Below are 19645 nucleotides of genomic sequence, written 5' to 3'. Positions count from 1 at the left end.
AGTATGAGTATGAGTACAGTATGAGTATCTCCTGAGTCAAACGTGGTCACATTAGAGTTAAACTATTGTGGCAGACATCTGTTTTTACCTTTGTGAACCAGTGTGGGTTTTGGTTTTGGTTCAACCTCGACTGTGGAGACACATAGGAAGTAAAAGTTATGAACTAACATTAGCATCATTTATTAGCCTCCTTGTACAATGTGGTTTCTTTCTCAGGCACATTAAGAGTTGTCAGAGGTGTAAAATATTGACATCAAAATCTGTGATATACCATAATATTCTTGGTGATCCTTGAATTCACCACTAGCTCATTTAGATAGCATTATTTCAAGGAAATTATCACTGTACATGTGAACAGCTAAAGAAAAACAACAAATAAGAAAATGATCCCCGGGTTCTGGTTTAGCTTTGACCTGAGAAAATTTAAGAACCAATCTTTGCAAATAATGTTGAAATAAATAGATTTATTGCTATAATCAGAAAATTACATGCTGTTTTGCAGCATTTTACCACTGCAGTTGTTACTTTTACGTTCCATCTCACCTGCTTTTGTGATGTTAACATGTTCCTTCGTCAGCACTGGTGCAGCCTCCTTCTTGATTACTCGAATAATCTTTTTGGGTTTAGCAACTGAAATAAAAAAAGAGATAGTGTATGACCATGTTCCTCAAATTATATTGTAATATAGCAATTTATGGGTTAATAAATTACATGATTCCAATTAGGGGCAGATGTATTTGGAATACTTAAATTTCCATCAGTGGTTCAATTTCACTCTCTGCTGAGATATATATGGAAATTCTCTTTTTTGTTTCTTTCACCAATTCGTCTGTATTGTATATAGTATATATAGGAAATGCATATAAAGCCATATATTTTGTAATGTTTAAAGGTCCATTGTGTAGGATTTATTGGCATCTAGTGGTGAGGTTGTAGTCTGCAACCAACAAATATACCTTCACGTCTATCTTCCCCTTCTGGAAGAACCAGTAATGACCAATGAAAACATGACAAGAGCCCATGTGTTTGTTCTAATCTCAGAGAAAGAAGAAATAAATGAGCCATTCTGTGGTAACAACAACACAGTGATTCTTATTTTCTGGTGGTTATGCAGTGATAATTGTGAACATTACATACATTTAATGTCACAGATTCTTCTAACTCCTACTCACTGGACATAAAATGCTGTATTAAACATACAGTACCTGTCTTGATTTCTTTCCTTTTAATATCTTCTTTCTCCACTTTGGGAGGTGTCTTTACTTCCTCTTTTACTTTGGGAGGTTTCTTCTCTCTTCTTCTCTTTGAGAGGTTTCTGACTTCCTCCTTTCTTGGGAGGTTTTGCTTCAGCTTTTTCTTTGGGAGGTTTCTTGACTTCCTCTTTTGGTTCTTTGGGAGGTTTTACTTCTTTCACTTCTTTGGGAGGTTTCTTCACTTCCTCCTTTTCTTTGGGAGGTTTCTTCACTTCCTCTTTTGGTTCTTTGAGAGGTTTCTTGACTTCCTCTTTTGGTTCTTGGGAGGCTTCTTCACTTCCTCTTTTGGTTCTTTGGGAGGTTTTACTTCTTTCACTTCTTTGGGAGGTTTCTTGACTTCCTTTTCTTTGGGAGGCTTTTTGACTTCCTCTTTTGGTTCTTTGAGAGGTTTCTTGACTTCCTCTTTTGGTTCTTTGAGAGGTTCTTGACTTCCTCTTTTGGTTCTTTGGGAGGCTTCTTCACTTCCTCTTTTGGTTCTTTAGGAGGTTTTACTTCTTTTACTTCTCATGGGCAGTTCTTGACTTCCATCTTTTCTCTGGTAGGTTTCTGACTTCCTCTTTGGTTCTTTGGGAGGTTTTACTTCTTTTACGTCTTTGGGAGGTATCTTGACTTCTTCCTTTTCTTTGGGAGCCTTCTTCACTTCCTCTTTTGGTTCTTTGGGGGTTTTTACTTCTTTCACGTCTTTAGGAGGTTTCTTGGCCTCCTCCTTTTCTGTGGGAGGTTTCTTGACTTCCTCTTTTGGTTCTTTGGGGGGCTTTGCTTCTTCTTTCACTTCTTTGGGAGGTATCTTGACTTCCTCCTTTTCTTTGGGTGGTTTCTCGGCTTCCTCCTTTTCTTTGGGAGGCTTTTTCACTTCGTCTTTCGGTTCTTTGGGAGGCTTTGCTTCTTTCACTTCTTTGGGGGGTTTCTTGGCTTCCTCCTTTTCTTTGGGAAGCTTCTTCACTTCCTCTTTTGGTTCTTTGGGGGTTTTTACTTCTTTCATTTCTTTGGGAGGTTTCTTGACTTCTTCCTTTTCTTTGGGAGGTTTCTTTGCTTCCTCCTTTTCTTTGGGAGGCTTTTTCACTTTCTCTTTCAGTTCTTTGGGGGTTTTTGCTTCTTCTTTCACTTCTTGGGGGGTTTCTTGGCTTCCTTCTTTTCTTTGAGAGGCTTCTTCACTTCCTCTTTTGGTTCTTTGGGGGGTTTTGCTTTTTCTTTCACTTCTTTGAGAGGTTTCTTGGCTTCCTCCTTTTCTTTGGGAGGTTTCTTGACTTCCTCCTTCTCTTTGGGAGGTTTCTTAGCTTCTTCCTTTTCTTTGGGAGGTTTCTTTGCTTCTTCCTTTCTTTGAGAGGCTTCTTTACTTCCTCTTTTGGTTCTTTGGGGGGTTTTGCTTTTTTCTTTCACTTCTTTGAGAGGTTTCTTGGCTTCCTCCTTTTCTTTGGGAGGTTTCTTGACTTCCTCCTTCTCTTTGGGAGGTTTCTTAGCTTCTTCCTTTTCTTTGGGAGGTTTCTTAGCTTCTTCCTTTTCTTTGGGAGGTTTCTTTGCTTCCTCCTTTTCTTTGAGAGGCTTCTTTACTTCCTCTTTTGGTTCTTTGGGGGGTTTTGCTTTTTCTTTCACTTCTTTGAGAGGTTTCTTGGCTTCCTCCTTTTCTTTGGGAGGTTTCTTGGCTTCCTCCTTTTCTTTGGGAGGCTTCTTTTCTTCCTCTTTTGGTTCTTTGGGGGGTTTTGCTTTTTCTTTCACTTCTTTGGGAGGTTTCTTGACTTCCTCCTTCTCTTTGGGAGGCTTCTTGGCTTCCTCCTTTTCTTTGGGAGGCTTCTTTTCTTCCTCTTTTGGTTCTTTGGGGGGTTTTGCTTTTTCTTTCACTTCTTTGGGAGGTTTCTTGGCTTCCTCCTTTTCTTTGGGAGGCTTCTTTTCTTCCTCTTTTGGTTCTTTGGGGGGTTTTGCTTTTTCTTTCACTTCTTTGGGAGGTTTCTTGACTTCCTCCTTCTCTTTGGGAGGCTTCTTGGCTTCCTCCTTTTCTTTGGGAGGCTTCTTTTCTTCCTCTTTTGGTTCTTTGGGGGGTTTTGCTTTTTCTTTCACTTCTTTGAGAGGTTTCTTGGCTTCCTCCTTTTCTTTGGGAGGTTTCTTGGCTTCCTCCTTTTCTTTGGGAGGCTTCTTTTCTTCCTCTTTTGGTTCTTTGTGGGGTTTTGCTTTTTCTTTCCTTTCTTTGGGAGGTTTCTTGACTTCCTCCTTCTCTTTGGGAGGCTTCTTAATTTCTTCCTTTTCTTTGGGAGGTTTCTTTGCTTCCTCCTTTTCTTTGAGAGGCTTCTTCACTTCCTCTTTTGGTTCTTTGGGGGGTTTTGCTTTTTCTTTCACTTCTTTGGGAGGTTTCTTGTCTTCCTTTTCTTTGAGAGGTTTCTTGGCTTCTTCCTTCCTTTGGGAGGTTTCTTTGCTTCCTCCTTTTCTTTGAGAAGCTTCTTCACGTCCACTTTTGGTCCTTTGGAAGGTTTCTTCTCTGCTTTCACTTCTTTGGGAGGTTTCTTGGCTTCTTCCTCTTCTTTTGGAGGTTTCTTGACTTCTTCCTTCTCTTTGGGAGGCTTCTTAGCTTCCTCCTTTTCTTTGGGAAGTCTCATTACTTCCTCCTTTTCTTTGGGAGTTTTTGCTTCTTTTTTCACTTCTTTGGGAGGTTTCTTCTCTTCTTTTTCTTTGTGAACTTTCTTGACGTCCTCCTTTTCTTTGGAAGGTTTCTTCTCTTCTTTTGGTTCTTTGGGAGGTTTCTTTACTTCTTCTTTGGGAGGTTTTGCTTCTTTGGGAGGTTTCTTGACTTCCCTCTTTTCCTTGGGTGGTTTCTTCAGTTCCTCTTTTGGTTCTTTGGGAGGTTTTACTTCTTTTACTTCTTTGGGAGGTTTCTTCGCTTCCTCCTTTTCTTTGGGAGGTTTCTTTATTTCATCTTTTGGTCCTTTGGCAAGTTTTGCTTCTTCTGTCACTTCTTTGGGAGGTTTCTTGATTTCCTCCTTTTCTTTGGGAGGTTTCTTCACTTCTTTTTCTTTGGGTGGTTTCTTCACTTCTTCCTTTTCTTTTGAAGGTTTCTTCTCTTCTTTTTCTTCTTTGGGGGGTTTCTTCACTTCCTCTTTTTCCTTGGGAGGTTTCTTCTCTTCTTTTACTTCTTTTGGAGGTTTCTTCACTTCTTCCTTTTCTGTGGGATATTTCTTCTCTTCTATAACTTCTTTGAGAGGCTTCTTGACTTCTTTTTCTTTGGGAGGTTCCTTCTCTTCTTTTACTTCTTTTGGAGGTTTCTTGACTTCTTTTTCTTTGGGAGGTTCCTTCTTTTCCTTTACATCTTTGGGGGCTTTCTTGACTTCCTTCTTTTCTTTGGAAGGTTTCTTCTCTTCTTTTACTTCTTTGGGGGGCTTCTTTACTTCCTCCTTTTCCTTGGGAGGTTTCTTCACTTCTTTCTTTTCTTTGGGGGGTTTCTTATCTTCTTTTACTTCTTTTGGAGGTTTCTTGACTTCTTTTTCTTTGGGAGCTTTCTTTACCTCTTCTTTTTCTTTGGGAGGTTCCTTCTCTTCTTTTACTTCTTAGGGGGTTTCTTTACTTCCTCCTTTTCCTTGGGAGGTTTCTTCACTTCTTTCTTTTCTTTGGGGGGTTTCTTATCTTCTTTTACTTCTTTTGGAGGTTTCTTGACTTCTTTTTCTTTGGGAGCTTTCTTTACCTCTTCTTTTTCTTTGGGAGGTTCCTTCTCTTCTTTTACTTCTTTAGGGGGTTTCTTTACTTCCTCCTTTTCCTTGGGAGGTTTCTTCACTTCTTTCTTTTCTTTGGGAAGTTTCTTCTCTTCTTTTACTTCTTTTGGAGGTTTCTTGACTTCTTTTTCTTTGAGAGCTTTCTTTACCTCTTCTTTTTCTTTGGAAGGTTTCTTCACTTCTTTTTGTTTGGGAGGTTTCTTCACTTCTTCCTTCTCTTTGGTTGGTTTTGTCTCTTCTTTTTCTTTGGGAGGTTTCCTGACTTCTTCCTTTTCTTTGGGGGGTTTCTTCACCTCTGCCTTTCTTTAGGAGGTTTCTTCTCTTCTTTTCTTTGGGAGGTTTCTTCCCTTCCTGTTTTTCTTTGGGAAGTTTCTTCACTTCTTCCTTTTCTTTCAGAGGTTTCTTCACCTCTTTTCTTTTGGAGGTTTTTTCAGATCATCCTTTTCTTTGAGAGGTTTTTTCACCTCTTTTTCTTTTGGAGGTTTTTTCAGATCATCCTTTTCTTTGAGAGGTTTTTTCTCTTGTTTTACTTTTTTGAGAGGTTTCTTTTCAGCTTTTACTTCTTTGGAAGGTTTCTCCTCCTCTTTCACTTTTTTCTGAGGCTTTTTCAGTTCATCCTTTTCTTTGGGAGGTTTCTTTTCTTCTGTTTCTTTCTTGAGGAGTTTCTTTACCTGTATTGGATGTTTCTTTTCTTCTTTTTCTTTGGGTGTTTTCTTTACTTCTTTCTTTTGTTTTGGTTTTTTGTCCTCCTCAATTTTGTCTTTGGATGCTTCCTTCTTTTCAAGTTCAGGCTCTAATAAATCTTTCTTTTTCTCAGAGGGCTTCTCCACTTCTTCCTCTTTGGATAATTGGGTTACTTCATCTGAAAGATGCACCAAACACCTTTTAATATTTTATATTTCAAAATATCTCTTAATATCTCCAGTATTATTGGTTTTCCTTTCTTTAAAATGTAGCTCAAATCCAACAATGAAATTCTTTTCATGACAAGATAAAGTTATAAAGGTACAAATTGAAAGATTTATACATATTTTTCCCCAGTTGTAGTACATTTCACTTTAGAGTATTATTACTTGATTACTAATTTAGAATACCTTTGGGCTTTTCAGATTTGACCTAATCTTTTCTGCTGCTCTTCTTTTATTTCTATTTTCACAGGTTTGGCTTTTTTCCCCTGTCTAATTTCTCTGGCTTTGAGGTGTATAAGCAACAACACATTTGAAAAATAAACTGGTTTGCTACAAAACAAAATGAGTCACAGTTTTTGTGCAATATTAGCAAAATAACACCTCTTGCACATCCAACATTCATAATTTAAACCCCAATAGAAATTGTGCTAATCTGCAGCTAAGTGGTAACTGTTACAAATGTAATGCTAGAAGAAATAAGTGTAAATTAATATCATGAAGTGGCAAAAATCTTGCTCTTGAACTTATTGACTGACATCATGTTATAGTCTATCAAAAACCTATCAATTTGAATTACAAGATCTGGTTTGACAACATGATTATAAAACTTTCAATGTTTACTTTACACACTGACAGTACATACTTATATTTAACTCAAACAACAATCTTTTCGTAACCATAACCAAAGTATTCATATTACCTAAAACTAAATAGTTAGAGGAGTTGGATGTGAACTCCTGTCTCTGGTGGCAAAGTCCTGGATTTTGTAAATCCACCTTCCACCCCACCTGTCTCATCTATTGATGCATTGAGCAACTGAGTTAATATGAATATAATTTCTTTGAGACAGGGTTACTTGTTTTAAAATCCATTATCATTTGTAGATTTCACAAGTCTGGCTCCTAAGTGTCATTGTTACCTCCGCCAAGGAATGGCGGAGGTTATGTTTTCATCGGGGTTTGTCTGTTTGTCTGCTAGCAAGATAACTCAAAAAGTTACGGATGGATTTTGATGAAATTTTCAGGAAATGTTGATAGTAGCACAAGGAACAAACGATTAAATTTTGGTGGTGATAGGGGGGGACACTGATCTGCCTTGGGAGAGGTCTGCGCTCTCCGAGTGCTTTTCTAGTTCATTATATGACCAACAGTGGCCTCAAGTTGCACTAAAGCAGTGGTTCTTAACCTTGTTGGAGGCACTGAACCCCACCAGTTTCATATGCGCATTCACTGAACCCTTCTTTATTACAAAATACAATATGATTTTTTTTTCAAATTCAAGACACAGGTATATGTTTTACTGGTGCACAAAATGAACTGTGCATTAACATCACTGTGCTCAAAGAACAAAACCAATACAGTGCATGAACTTACAACAAATTACACACCTTTTCACAAAGACATGACCTTTTTTAATACAACCACACTGAAATGGTTTTAATTTTTAACCTTATGTATTCCAATAATGAACTTATTGTATTTATGCTATTTATCATTTTTTACATTTTAACACACACCCATCACCTAATTTCCATTAGGCTACAATAATAATGAATATTTACTGCAAATCAGTGTGACTTCTGCTGTTGTGTATATGTATGTGTAGGCCGTCAGGTCAACCCGGTTTTCGTTTCGTCTCGCTCCGAACTTTCCGAACCACGCAATTTTGACATAAAAAAAGATAATTGAATGTAGTGTATCAAAAAAAAAGTTCTCGTTACTCCTTCAGTATTTTTGTGATCGTTGTTTTATTACGACACTAGCTCGGCTTTAGCGTAATACGATTTCTCCGTCCGCGACGGTGCGTCGGTTGTCACATGACTGTAACTGACCAGTGCGGTGACCAAAAAATGTAAACGAACGCTACACATGGCTGCCTCCGTGGTTAACAGGAAGTAGCAAAAGTCATAACAACGATGTGGAAAATACTCAAATAATTCATCGTCAGACGAGTGGAGGAGATTATAAACACTTCCGGATGTGTTGTAGTGCTATAAGCAACAACAATACACCGCGTATATTGGATGTCAATCAGAGAAAGAGTCTCCGAAGCCGTTTGTTTACATACACGGACCTAGCCCGACACACACACCTGACTAATGAGTCGAGTGTGTGTCTTGACCTCCGCCGAACCCCTGAGACTGACTCACCGAACCCCTAGGGTTCGATCGAACCCAGGTTAAGAACCACTGCACTAAAGTCATGAGATTTTAGAGGAGGACAGAAAAATGTCCCTGTGGAATAAAAGTGAAACTAAGTAATGCAATGTAGCAGAAGACTGAAGAAGAATATTACCTTTAATAATGGCTTCTTCAGCTTCTTTTAATGTATCTCTTTCCTTTGCTTCTTTGAGAACTGCAGTATACCATTCAGATACATGGAGAAACATGTTAATGTAAATAATGGTGTTATCTGCAAAGAGGTTCAATTATGTAGAGTTATCATGACAAAGAACTCATGCTTGCATAAGCACTATAAGCACTACACGCTGATCAAAATCACACCCCATCATGATGATATTATGATTCAGTGATATTATTGTGTTGGTATGAAACTTGATGTTCTACTTGATAATTCACACATCACTATAAACTCAGAATTAACATAATGTACTAAAATAAAAATGATTAAATATGTTGCAGTAGTCAATGAACAACTTTAGTTACACTGTCAAGTTATTCAGATAAAAAAATATATCTGAATATTGCATGGATACAAACAATTCACATGGACATATACACTGTACATGTTCCATGTGTAGTAATTATACCACTCACCATTCAGAAACATGTACAGACAATGAAAAAAGATGATGCATATTTGTATTGTACCTTTCTCGAGCTGTTTCTCGAGGTGTATGTCTTTGCGATCAGCTTTGGATGCAGCTCTTTTCAGCCTCTCAGGGTCAGTTTTCAGCCTCTCGCTGTTGTTGTTGTTCTCATCGTGGTCTTCAGTGATGTCTTGGTCATGAACAGGCAGTGATATTGGTGCTTCTCCTTCTTCATCCTCCTCATCAGATACACTCTCATTAACAGGCCTCACAGCAGACAGATGTTCCACATCAAGTTTCTGGACTGATGGTTCTGTTTCAACGTCATCGTCCACCTCTACCGTAATCTCTACTTCACCCTCTGTTTCTCTTTCTTTGTCTTCTTCTTCCTCCAAAACCATGTCCACCTGAAGTTCTTCATCTGTGTCAGTTATTTCCATGCTTTCCTCTGTTTTCTCAGACACCACATATTTTTCGATGGTGGCAGTAGAAGCTAAAATCTCCTCTTCATCTTCCTCAGCTTCCACCACATCTTCTGTTTTTATCTCCTCTTTCTCCTCCTCCTCCTCAGATTGTATCACGGCATCTGTTTTTATTTCCTCTTTCTTCTCCTCCTCCTCCTCCTCCTCCTCCTCAGATTTTACCACGGCTTCTGTTTTTATCTTCTCCTTCTCCTCCTCCTCTTCTGTTTCTACCACCTCTTCTGTTGTTATCTCCTCTTTTTTCTCCTCCTCCTCCTCTTCCTCATCTTCTACCACCTGTTCTGTTTTTATTTCTTCTTCCTTCTTCTCCTCCTCTTCCTCCTCAGCTTCTACCACATCTTCTGCTGTAGTCTCCTCTTCTTCCTCCTCTTCTGCCTTTTGGTCTTCTGTTTCCTTCTCCTCTGTTTTTAATTCCTCCTCCTCTTCTGCAGCAGAACTCCCTTCTACTTTTATCTCCACTTCCTCCTTTTCCTCCTCTTCCTCAGTATCTGCTGCATCCTCCTTAGTAATAATTTCTCCCTCCTCGGTGGCATGAACTTCTTCAGTGTCCTCCTGTTTCTCCTCCTCTTCCTCAGCAAGGACTTGGTCATCATCTCCCAGAGATGGTTCATGTTTTTCTTCTTCAGCATCAGCAAGTTTCACTAGTAATGTGATAGCAATAGATTTAATGCCTTGTGACCTTATATTTATGAATAAATAAAACCAAAGAGATAGGGATAAACCATATGTGTACCATCATCTTCCTCTGCTGCTTTGCTGTCTGCTTCACTGGAGATGGGAACCTCAGCTTCCCCCTCCTCCATCTTTAAATCTGAGGCTTCACTTATCTCTGGAGCAGGAGCAGCTTCATCTTTGGCATCGTGCACAATGTCTGCAACTGTATCATTAACCATGTGATGTGTTTTATCTGAACCACACCTTTGTTTTTTACATTCATGTCAAATCTTGCTTTAAAGGTACAGAAGGATTTCGATGGAGTGGAATGAGAACAAGAACGATGGCCATTCATGACACTATACAATGTACACCGCATGCTTCATGATAATAAGCAATTAATGTAATGAATCTGTAAAGACTATTTTCCCAAAAGAAGCACATTTTGGAGGGGAACTCAGAAACTGGATAAGATATTATGATTTTTATGAACTACTTTTTTAATATTTGAGGGGACTTGTGTGTTACTAAATGGTCTAATGTTTGTGAATATACAATAATAAACCATTTTCAAACTTTGTGCTTTATCAAACTTCTCCTTACAAGCTTCAGCTGAGTGACCTCACAGTTGGTCACTTTTGTCCTCTCTGATGAAAAATTATAAATATGGACACTTCAAAGCTGAAGCTGCGGTGATGTAAATTTTAATGTGTGGCCCAAAATGGCTAAATACGACCACCTGTAGAATTTTAGAAAATAAAAGAATTGAAGTCCCAGAATGAGGTTTCACCCAGATGTGCAAAATTGTGAGTATACATGTATCAGCATCATGATCTATACTTAAATGTAAAGCCTCCATTTTGTCTCATTTTTGTCATTTTTAGCCACTGTACTTAAGTAAACTTTGACAGACTTTGGCTGACGAACCTCACATTTGTTTTGAAGTTCCTTAGTGATGCAAATTCCGGTGTATGGCCTAAAATAATGGCTGATATTAAAATTAATAGGCACATACATGAGGTCCAAATAAGCAAAAAAAATATCTTGGACCAATGGTGTATGACTATTAGGATGTTCATCATTTTATTTTCCCATTTCCTTCTATGTCCAGTTGACAAGGAAGATTTATTTAGCTCCTTCTTAACTACATTTAACTGGACTCTGAAGATATCTACAGCAATAAAACCTCTGGACTGCATCGCGCACCCAGTGTGCACAAAGGGGTAAGATCCCAGCCATAACTGCTCGAAGCTTTCGTTTAGTTTTCATACATCTAAAGCAGTAAAGTTAGAAAAAAAAGCCCATAATTACTGATTTATGTCCTAAGTTTTGATACATGTGGTGTAAACTGTTTAACATTTTCCAACTACCAAATAAAATGCTATGGTATAAAACTGTGTGAAAACATACATCATCCAGTTCAGACAATCCAGATCCATTCATGCAGTAGGTTATACACATGTGAATTCAGTCAGACGATGCTGCACATTCAGACATAGTAGCATCGGCGAAATGCTCCAAATGGCCCATAATTATAATCAGAGTTATCATGCATTATTACAGAAATCCAAACACATTAACAAAGGATGGAACAAAACCGCATACACTTAGATTCACATGATACGTTAAATCCAAATCTAACAAAACTGTTCAACAAAAGGATGGATGAGCCACAACAACTTTGTTGCACACAGACATTTATTCGTATGACATTACCTTAGTATGCATGCAGTAAGAACTTTATATATTGAAAAATACACAACACTCAGGCTTCATGTATTAGACAATTCATACAATTCAAATATAAGGGGTAAGAACATCAAAAATCAGGGCGAACATGCATTAAACACCAGAACATGACAGAATAATTCTATGCACTATTCGCCAGCAACAACTATTACATATGTCCAAAAATAAACTTATAGTCTGCAACATGGTGGGAATTACTTACCTTTTTCAATAGGTGGAAGGAATTCACCTGCATGTCAAAGGAAATGTGACAATGAAAGACCAGACATTTTTAAAGGAACTATTCTCATTTAAAGCCAAAATAAATAATGTATACAATATAATGAGTATTTACCTTTCCTTTGCACCAGATTTATATCAGATGATGGCGCTGCAGAGTCATCTAAAACAGTACATAACCAATTTTGTTTGATTGTTGTTTAATTCATTTCATTGCATTAATAAGATGATAAATACTTAAGTGTTAATTAAAGGCTCAAACCTTTTTCAGTTACTACACTGACATCTGGTGTAGTAACAGGTTCACCTACAAAAGATATAATGTAATATATTCTGTTAGTAATACATTATATTATCTTATTTGTATGTATTCATCAATTCTTACATTGTGACTATTAACCCATCTGAAATAGAATAAAACCACTCCCAAAACACATACCTTGATCACCAACAACCATGCTCGACATGTAAGCCACGAACAAATCTTTCTTGTCGCTGAACTCCAACACAGCGTCTTCGACCACTTTCATGGGATCAACTGACACCTCAGGCATGATACCTGAAATAACATCATAAGATTGGTAAAAGATAATGGTACAAGCAGGTAGTTTAACCCACAAATATAGCAGCAACAATAATGACACGTAGGTGGTATATAAGTCAGATGTAAAAGCAGACCTTGTTCGCCCATCAGTGTTGTGGAGAGGTAGCCTGTCAGCATGTTTATCTGTTCTCTGGTGATTTCTGCTGTTGTCTTCAGAATTGACATGGGGCTGAATCCCACAGCGTCCATGATATCTGTCATACAGTCAGTTGGAAGCAATTAGGAAGAAATTTGATGCAGCTAACAAATCCTTCAGTTTGCAGAAAATATTAATTAAAGGTTAAAAACATTAATAATACCGTACCTTTTACAGTGTTTAGGAATACATCCAAGATTGCACAAAGTACATCCTGAATGTATCCTGCTATTCCACTCACAAAGTCATTAATAACATTGAAGACATTTCTGCCAATAACCACGGGGTCAATGAAACTAACGTCAGTGGTTCCTGAGGAAAACAACACACATTCAAGCCAAAGCACCAGTTAGTTAATTCATTTAAGAAGATATTAAGATATTAAACATGACAATTATTCATGAATTCCAACATGCTTTATTAATTATGACATAGTTTATCAAAATACATATAATGTGGAATTATCTAAAGTGTACAGGAGTGTATTTGTGTGTTATGTGAGGTTCGTGTTGCAGTCTGTGTTGTGCTCAACAAATCCTGTTAAAATATTAGTATCTCTTTTGGATTTTACCAACTCCAAACTCAAGAAAGTCCCTTAAACAACTCAATACTTGTTTTACACAGTTGATATGCAGAAATCAACTCCCGAGGATAAAAATGAAAATACTGCAAAGACCTCTGGGCAATGGTGGATTGAAAGTCCCTAATTTTTAATACTTTTACTGAGTAGCAAAAACCAGAGCAGTATGGACAGAACAAACATACCGACCTACTGTATATGGAAACAAACTAAACAATATTATCTAAATAATCTCAAACTAGAGTCAGTCCCCTATATTGGCCTATATATTGTTAAATTTGAACCAGACATGTCTTCTGAGGTTGAAATCCTTATTTACACCAGGATTACTGGTTATCCCCATTTATCCCCATCACCTGTGGGATATTTTGTTATAGCTATTTACATTTACTACTTATGTATGTATGTATGTATGCAGGTTTTATTATTATTATTATTATTATTATTATTATTGTTTCTTCCCTCTTTTCCCTGTATTTGGAGAAGTACACATATAAGCCTTGCTTTTGTTTCCATTTACCTCAACCCATGGGGTGTTATACAGTTATAAAAATTAAAAGTGAAAATGATGAAAACTGATAATACTGTACCTTTCACTATGTCCAGGACTATATCCAAGATTGCACAAAGTACACTCTGAATGTATCCTGTTATTCCACTCACAAAGTCATTAGTAACATTGAAGACATTTCTGCCAATAACCACAGGGTCAATGAAACTAACGTCAGTGGTTCCTAAGAAAAACAGCACACATTCAAGCCAAAACACCAGTCAGTTAATTCATTTAACACTTTTCAGTTTTGATACAGACATGTTGAACATGACAGTTACTCATGAATTGCAACATGTATTGTTTATCATAATAACATATGCTTCATTTGGTACAGTACAGTGACAATAGTATGTTTGTGTGTTATGTGAGGCTGGTGTTGCGGTCTGTGTTGGACTGAAAGTAAATCTTACATATTGAACCGTTTGAATACTTTAAGCTCACAGAGTTGCAGCTTTAGTTAGGTGGTGTTTTTTTTATGTCTACCATATACACATTAGTTAATGAGTAAAAATGTTAATTAGAGTTAATGATCAATAGTTACAAGTTAGTTTCAGTAGACCTGCATGTACTTGTCTGCTTATGAGACGTTACAGTTGTTTTTGACATGATCTGACCACATTTGTAATTTTTACTAGCATTGTTGTTGAAGGGGAACAGGAGAGAAGGACTGATGAATTTCTGAGTGAGTATACGATTTTTACAGGAAAAAATAATCAGTGTCCTAAAAGAAAATCACTGTCCAGGCTCATGTCACAGATAAAAGCAACAAGACAGTCATTGTCTTGGAAAAATAGTTCACTGGGCCTTTCTGTGTGGAGTTTATATATTCACTCTGAATGAATAATATTAACAATAGGCTGGCTCTCAGCTCAAAACAGACTCTGACTCAACTTACATATACTACACTTAATATACTTTACATTATTAAAACTATTGCACTATGCTGAGTGTCAATGAAAGGAGCAGGTACCTTTAACAATGTCCAGTATAGTGTCTATGATGGCACAGAGCACGTCCTGGATGTGACTCACTATTCCTCCTACAGCGTCATTACTGATATGAAAAGTTTTTCTGCCAATTACCACCGGATCAACGAAGCTGACATCCGTGGTTCCTGTAAAAAAAAAAAAAAAAGAAATTAGAAAAAAAAATGTGTGAAAACGTTAAAAAAGTGACATTAAGAGTCTATTATAAGATGTTTGGGTGTTAAATATTACCTTGGTAAATTCCTTTTCCTACATCTAAAATAGTGTCTATGATGGCACAGAGCACATGCTGGATGGAGCCTCCAACTCCACACATGAACTCATTAGTGACGCTGAAGACATTTCTGCCTATGACTACAGGGTCTATGTAGCTAAGATCCGTTTCTCCTGCAAAAAAGATGGACAATTGTGAAGGATCACACTGAAAGTCGACAGTTAATTGAGTTAAACCAAAGAATTAGTATATCTTTGGGAAATTTCACAACATTAGTCACCATGTAATTCATACTGCTGGCGATACATAGGCTGCATACCTGTATTTATATCCTTTATAGCATCAACTACACTATCTATCATAGCACATGTGGTGTCCCTGACGGTGCCCCCTACGTCTTTCATGAAGTCATCAGCAGTGTGGAAAGCTTGTCTTCCAATGACCACAGGGTCAATGTAACTAAGGTAGAAATTGCCTGCAGATGTAGGAAAACATCAGACAGTCAGAATTATAACAGATTTGTACTTAAATGTTGACAAATTCTTGGTCAAAAACTTGTTGGGTGTGTGTGATTTTTCGTACCATCCTCATCTGAAAAATATCGAACGACTCCATCTTTTGCTAGTCCTATTTCTTCAGCTGTGTACGTGGCAACGGACGTGGGGTCACTTAAATCAGGTGCACATTCTGGAGGAGAGGAGAGGAGAGGAGAGGAGAGGAGAGGAGAGGAGAGGAGAGGAGAGGAGAGGAGAGGAGAGGAGAGGAGAGGAGAGGAGAGGAGATTTGGATGGATGGATGGATGGATGGATGGATGGATGGATGGATGGATGGATGGATGGATGGATGGATGGATGGATAGATAGATAGATAGATAGATAGATAGATAGATAGATAGATAGATAGATAGATAGATAGATAGATAGATAGAGGGTCTGTTTTATGTGATCTTTTGGAAATACAATGGAGTTTCACCAATACACTGTTGCTTCTGTACCTTGAAACTTATTTACTAGACTGGATACTTCATCAACAGCGTCGTTTACTGCTTGTACAGGGTCTGTAATGATTTGTTGAATGTCTGAAAAGAGCAGCAAACAAAAAAGTTACTTACAGCTCTGTACATTTTCTGACTAAACTGATTAAGTTACCTTAACGGTAGAGACTTTTAGCTCTTTATGACTAACCAGGGACTGCCTTGTATTCGACAAAGTCAAACATCACCACGCCTACAACCACCCAGGACAGGAGCGCGACAAGGGCGATCATGAGCTCCACAGATACTTTGACCGTCCTGAGGAGATCCAGACCTCTGGATTTTAGAGAGGTCGACTGTGCCGCTGTTGCTCCATTGGACCCAGTGGCTGCAGAGGAGGCTGGTTTGGTGCCTGGACATGGAAAGAAATCATCAGCTTCATAAAAAAATGAAGTCATAGTCTGAGTGAGTTAAATGAAAAACAAAACAAAAGAGACTGAACAACCTAAAATCAACAACTATGGACCAAATTTACTGTGACAAAGACGTATCCGTAACTCAACATTGAAAAAGACAGTAACAAATACATGTAAGTAATCATCAGCACAGCTCAGGAACATATCAAGTGATATTATTATTACAAATCAAGTGATATTATTATTATTATTATTATTATTATTATTATTATTATTATTATTATTATTATTATTATTATTGTTCACCTGTGTAACTAGTATTAAAGCTTAACATTATGCATAATTTAGCTGAAATTATGAAGGATAAGCCTAGATGAGTGAGTCTACTGGGTCAGATTTTCAGAGCTTCTGTTTGTTGAATAAAATATATTTTCCTGTCAGACACTTCCTCTATAGTTGTGGCTAAGACATTTCACTAGTACAGCTGTCAAATATTTCTATCATGAAGTTTACCTGGCTTAATTAAATTATAATCCTCAGGGTATTAGCATAATTTAGCTACATTAGCTAATGTTAGCACTCTTTGGTGTTATATGGTCTGTCAGCTAGCATGCTAATTTGGTTAACTAGCAATAATTAGTCTGTTTAGACATTACTCAAAGTTGACATTACTGTTATCAAACAAATTATGAGCTAATATTTAAGAAGCTAAAATTATAGAGCAGTTTGTTTGTCGTATAGTCCGTATGGTTGGTGTTTTTAGTAATTGAAGATTAGCATATAGCTCTGCAAGTTACTCCCCTTACCTTTCCCCAGCTTCACCCCTTATCAAAATATTAGCATCAATGTGTCCAAAAACATCAAGATGGAGGTGGCCAAAATGCCAAACTCAAACAGCAGACCACAAACCAAAGAATGACATGACTGAGGCTTTGACTATACCAGGGGTCAGCAACCCTGGTCCTAGAGAGCTACTATCCTGCATGTTTTAGATGTTTCCTTCTTCCAACACACCGCTTCTGCAGAGCTTGATGATCAGCTTATCATTTGAATTAGGTGTGTTGGAAGAGGGATACATCTAAAACATGCAGGATAGTGGCTCTCTAGGACCAGGGTTGCTGACCCCTGGACTATACTATAGCTTTACAACAGTGTGCATGCATAATATATATTCATAGGCCAAGTCAAACATAGTTTTTTAATTGATTGCAGAGACCACACTATGAGTTGTCATTTGATATTAAATACTCATGTTTGCCCAACAGCACATTTACACCTTTGGCTCTGAGCCCTGTAGAAGTTCCTGATATAGACAACTGTAATGTTTCTAAAATAACAAACATCAGCTGCAATCCATCATCATCATCGCATTAAGAAGCCTGAACATCTCCCATTTTAGTCACACTAGCAGATAATCTATGAAGGACACCGTTTAATATCTAATAATTTCAGTATTTAATCAAATCTCTGATCTAAAGGTTACATAAATAATGATATCCATGTTTTCAGTTGCATTTCTAATACCAGGGAACATGTAGGGACGTTTCTTGATATTAGGGGATTATATTCTTAAAAAACATAACTATGTTACATCAAGTCATCTTTGTATTACCTAGAATTTAATTGATTAAACTTGCAAAGATTAAAGATTAATGTTGGAACTTTTCATCTGTCATTCTCATTTCAGCATGTAGCAGTCCAAACATGTAATATGCTTCTGATTCTGTGGAAAATGCTTCAGGCATTTGACAAAATCCTCTTCATCGAGGATGAGTGGCAGCTGTGTTGTACTGTCCAAGAGGAGCTGCTGCCAAACTGTCAAAGACACCTTGAAACTGTGAATGAAGTCAGAGCACGTCTGACTCATCATTCGATTCCTCAAAAACAAACACTAGACTTTAAGAAATCTCAGAAGCACCACTTTAGTAAATTATTTATTCATGATGACCAGCTGGTGTCACTATTTCACCACTAGCTTGTTCTTTTGCTGCAGAAAAACAATCTGAGTTACATGTTATAGCGAGTTTTCCTTCAAACTGTAACGCCTCATCAGCTATAGAATAAAGCTTATTTATCCAGAAAAGAAGATTTATGTAAAAGTGCAAACAGGGTTGTTGCAAACCCTAAGCCCTAGCACCACTCACATATCCTGTCACAAGATAGCAGTGGTAATACTGTGGCCACATGATATCCTGTATTTATAGCACTGTACTTTCAACACATTTCCCTAAGAAGATGCACCACATCAAAACATCTCCACTTATTTATTCGGTTTAGCTGAGGATTTCTAAGCTGTAGTGAAGACTAAAGCTGTTCATTTGATCAGATCTGAGTCAGATTCCAGTTGTTCACAGTCCTACCTTCAGCCATGGTGATATGGAGACTATTTCAGGTGTAGTCTTTGGAGTTGGGGGCAAAGCCTCCTCATGCAGAACCGACTGGACACTCACACCTTCACTAAATCCAATCAGTATCCACTTGTCACAGAATAAAAATTCCCAATTGTTGGATTATTCCATTTCCATTTCAGATTCTTGTTTCTTGGCCCATTGATCCTCAGGTTGAGCGTCTTCAAGAAAGAGTGAAGGAAATGAGAATCAGACTTTACAGTTTTTGGGGAATTTGGAGCTGCCACAGCGGCAGCATTGCAGAGGGGGGTCTGGGGACGGATAGGCGAATTAAAGCAGCACAGGAGAGGAACAAGCTAAGCTAAGGCAGCACAGGACAGGGTAGGGCGAGGGGGAACGGACAACACATCCCACCCCCAGTGTTATTGGTGCCTCACATGGGTATAGGTCAGAACACAGTACAGGGGGGCTTCAAGGTAACTGTATCCCCTCACAAGGTCTGGGTTATTCTTAGCTGGAGTCCTGCACAACTGCTGCTCTGCCAGGCCTTTTTTGGCGGTTGAGGGGGGTGTGTTAGATCAGATGGCTGAACTGGGAACCCCTACTGGTGAGGCAGAGAAATGTATCCTCGAACTGGGACTAATCACAATGCGAAGTGATTGAAAACTAACTTTAAGAGGCGCCAAATTCCACATGAACTGAAGCCCCTTCCTTCAACTGAAGCTTGTGTTTTTAAGTGTTTAACTACAGCGTTCCATAACATAAACTTACATTTGGTTTCATGATGGAGCCTCTAAACAAACATGTTTCTAAAATTATAAATTGCTTCATGTGTGAGTCAAATTAGAGCTTGTGGCATTTAATAAACAATGGTCTGATATGAACAGTACTATCTTGTGCCCATTTCCAATGCTGCATCAGTATTCTGCATAATGTCAAATTTTTAAAATAATTGCCCAAGTGTTTTTTTGTTTTTTGTTTTTTGTTTTTTTTTTTTCAGATTTTTCAAGAAACACAAAAAAACTTTGAGTGTCTGAAGATTTAGGCAAAAAATTCACTTTTGTCAAAAAATTATTAGGCAATTATTGTAGGAAAGTAACAATATT

General features: G+C 37.8%; 1 protein-coding gene across 1 annotated transcript; it reads right to left on the bottom strand.

Annotated features, from left to right (window-relative positions):
* Positions 1-2339: 2339 nt before the first annotated feature.
* Positions 2340-18953, bottom strand: LOC115413230 (titin-like). The gene is made up of 23 exons (XM_030125964.1): positions 18552-18953; positions 15987-16187; positions 15797-15880; positions 15385-15489; positions 15122-15277; positions 14820-14975; positions 14573-14716; positions 13640-13783; positions 12638-12781; positions 12408-12527; positions 12169-12288; positions 11992-12036; positions 11845-11892; positions 11713-11739; positions 9841-9984; positions 8687-9748; positions 8151-8210; positions 5413-5810; positions 4873-5160; positions 4373-4768; positions 3923-4279; positions 3662-3850; positions 2340-3335 (listed from the first exon to the last, which is right to left on the bottom strand). Exons 1-23 carry the CDS (start codon positions 18559-18561, stop codon positions 2355-2357), a joined length of 5379 nt encoding a protein of 1792 aa, XP_029981824.1. The 5' UTR covers positions 18562-18953; the 3' UTR covers positions 2340-2354.
* Between the last annotated feature and the right edge of the window lie 692 nt (positions 18954-19645).

The sequence above is a fragment of the Sphaeramia orbicularis genome, chromosome 22 (genome assembly GCF_902148855.1).
Source record: "Sphaeramia orbicularis chromosome 22, fSphaOr1.1, whole genome shotgun sequence".
Lineage (NCBI taxonomy): Eukaryota > Metazoa > Chordata > Actinopteri > Kurtiformes > Apogonidae > Sphaeramia > Sphaeramia orbicularis.
Note: the sequence above shows the minus strand (reverse complement) of the source record. Positions and strands in the feature narration are given on the sequence as shown.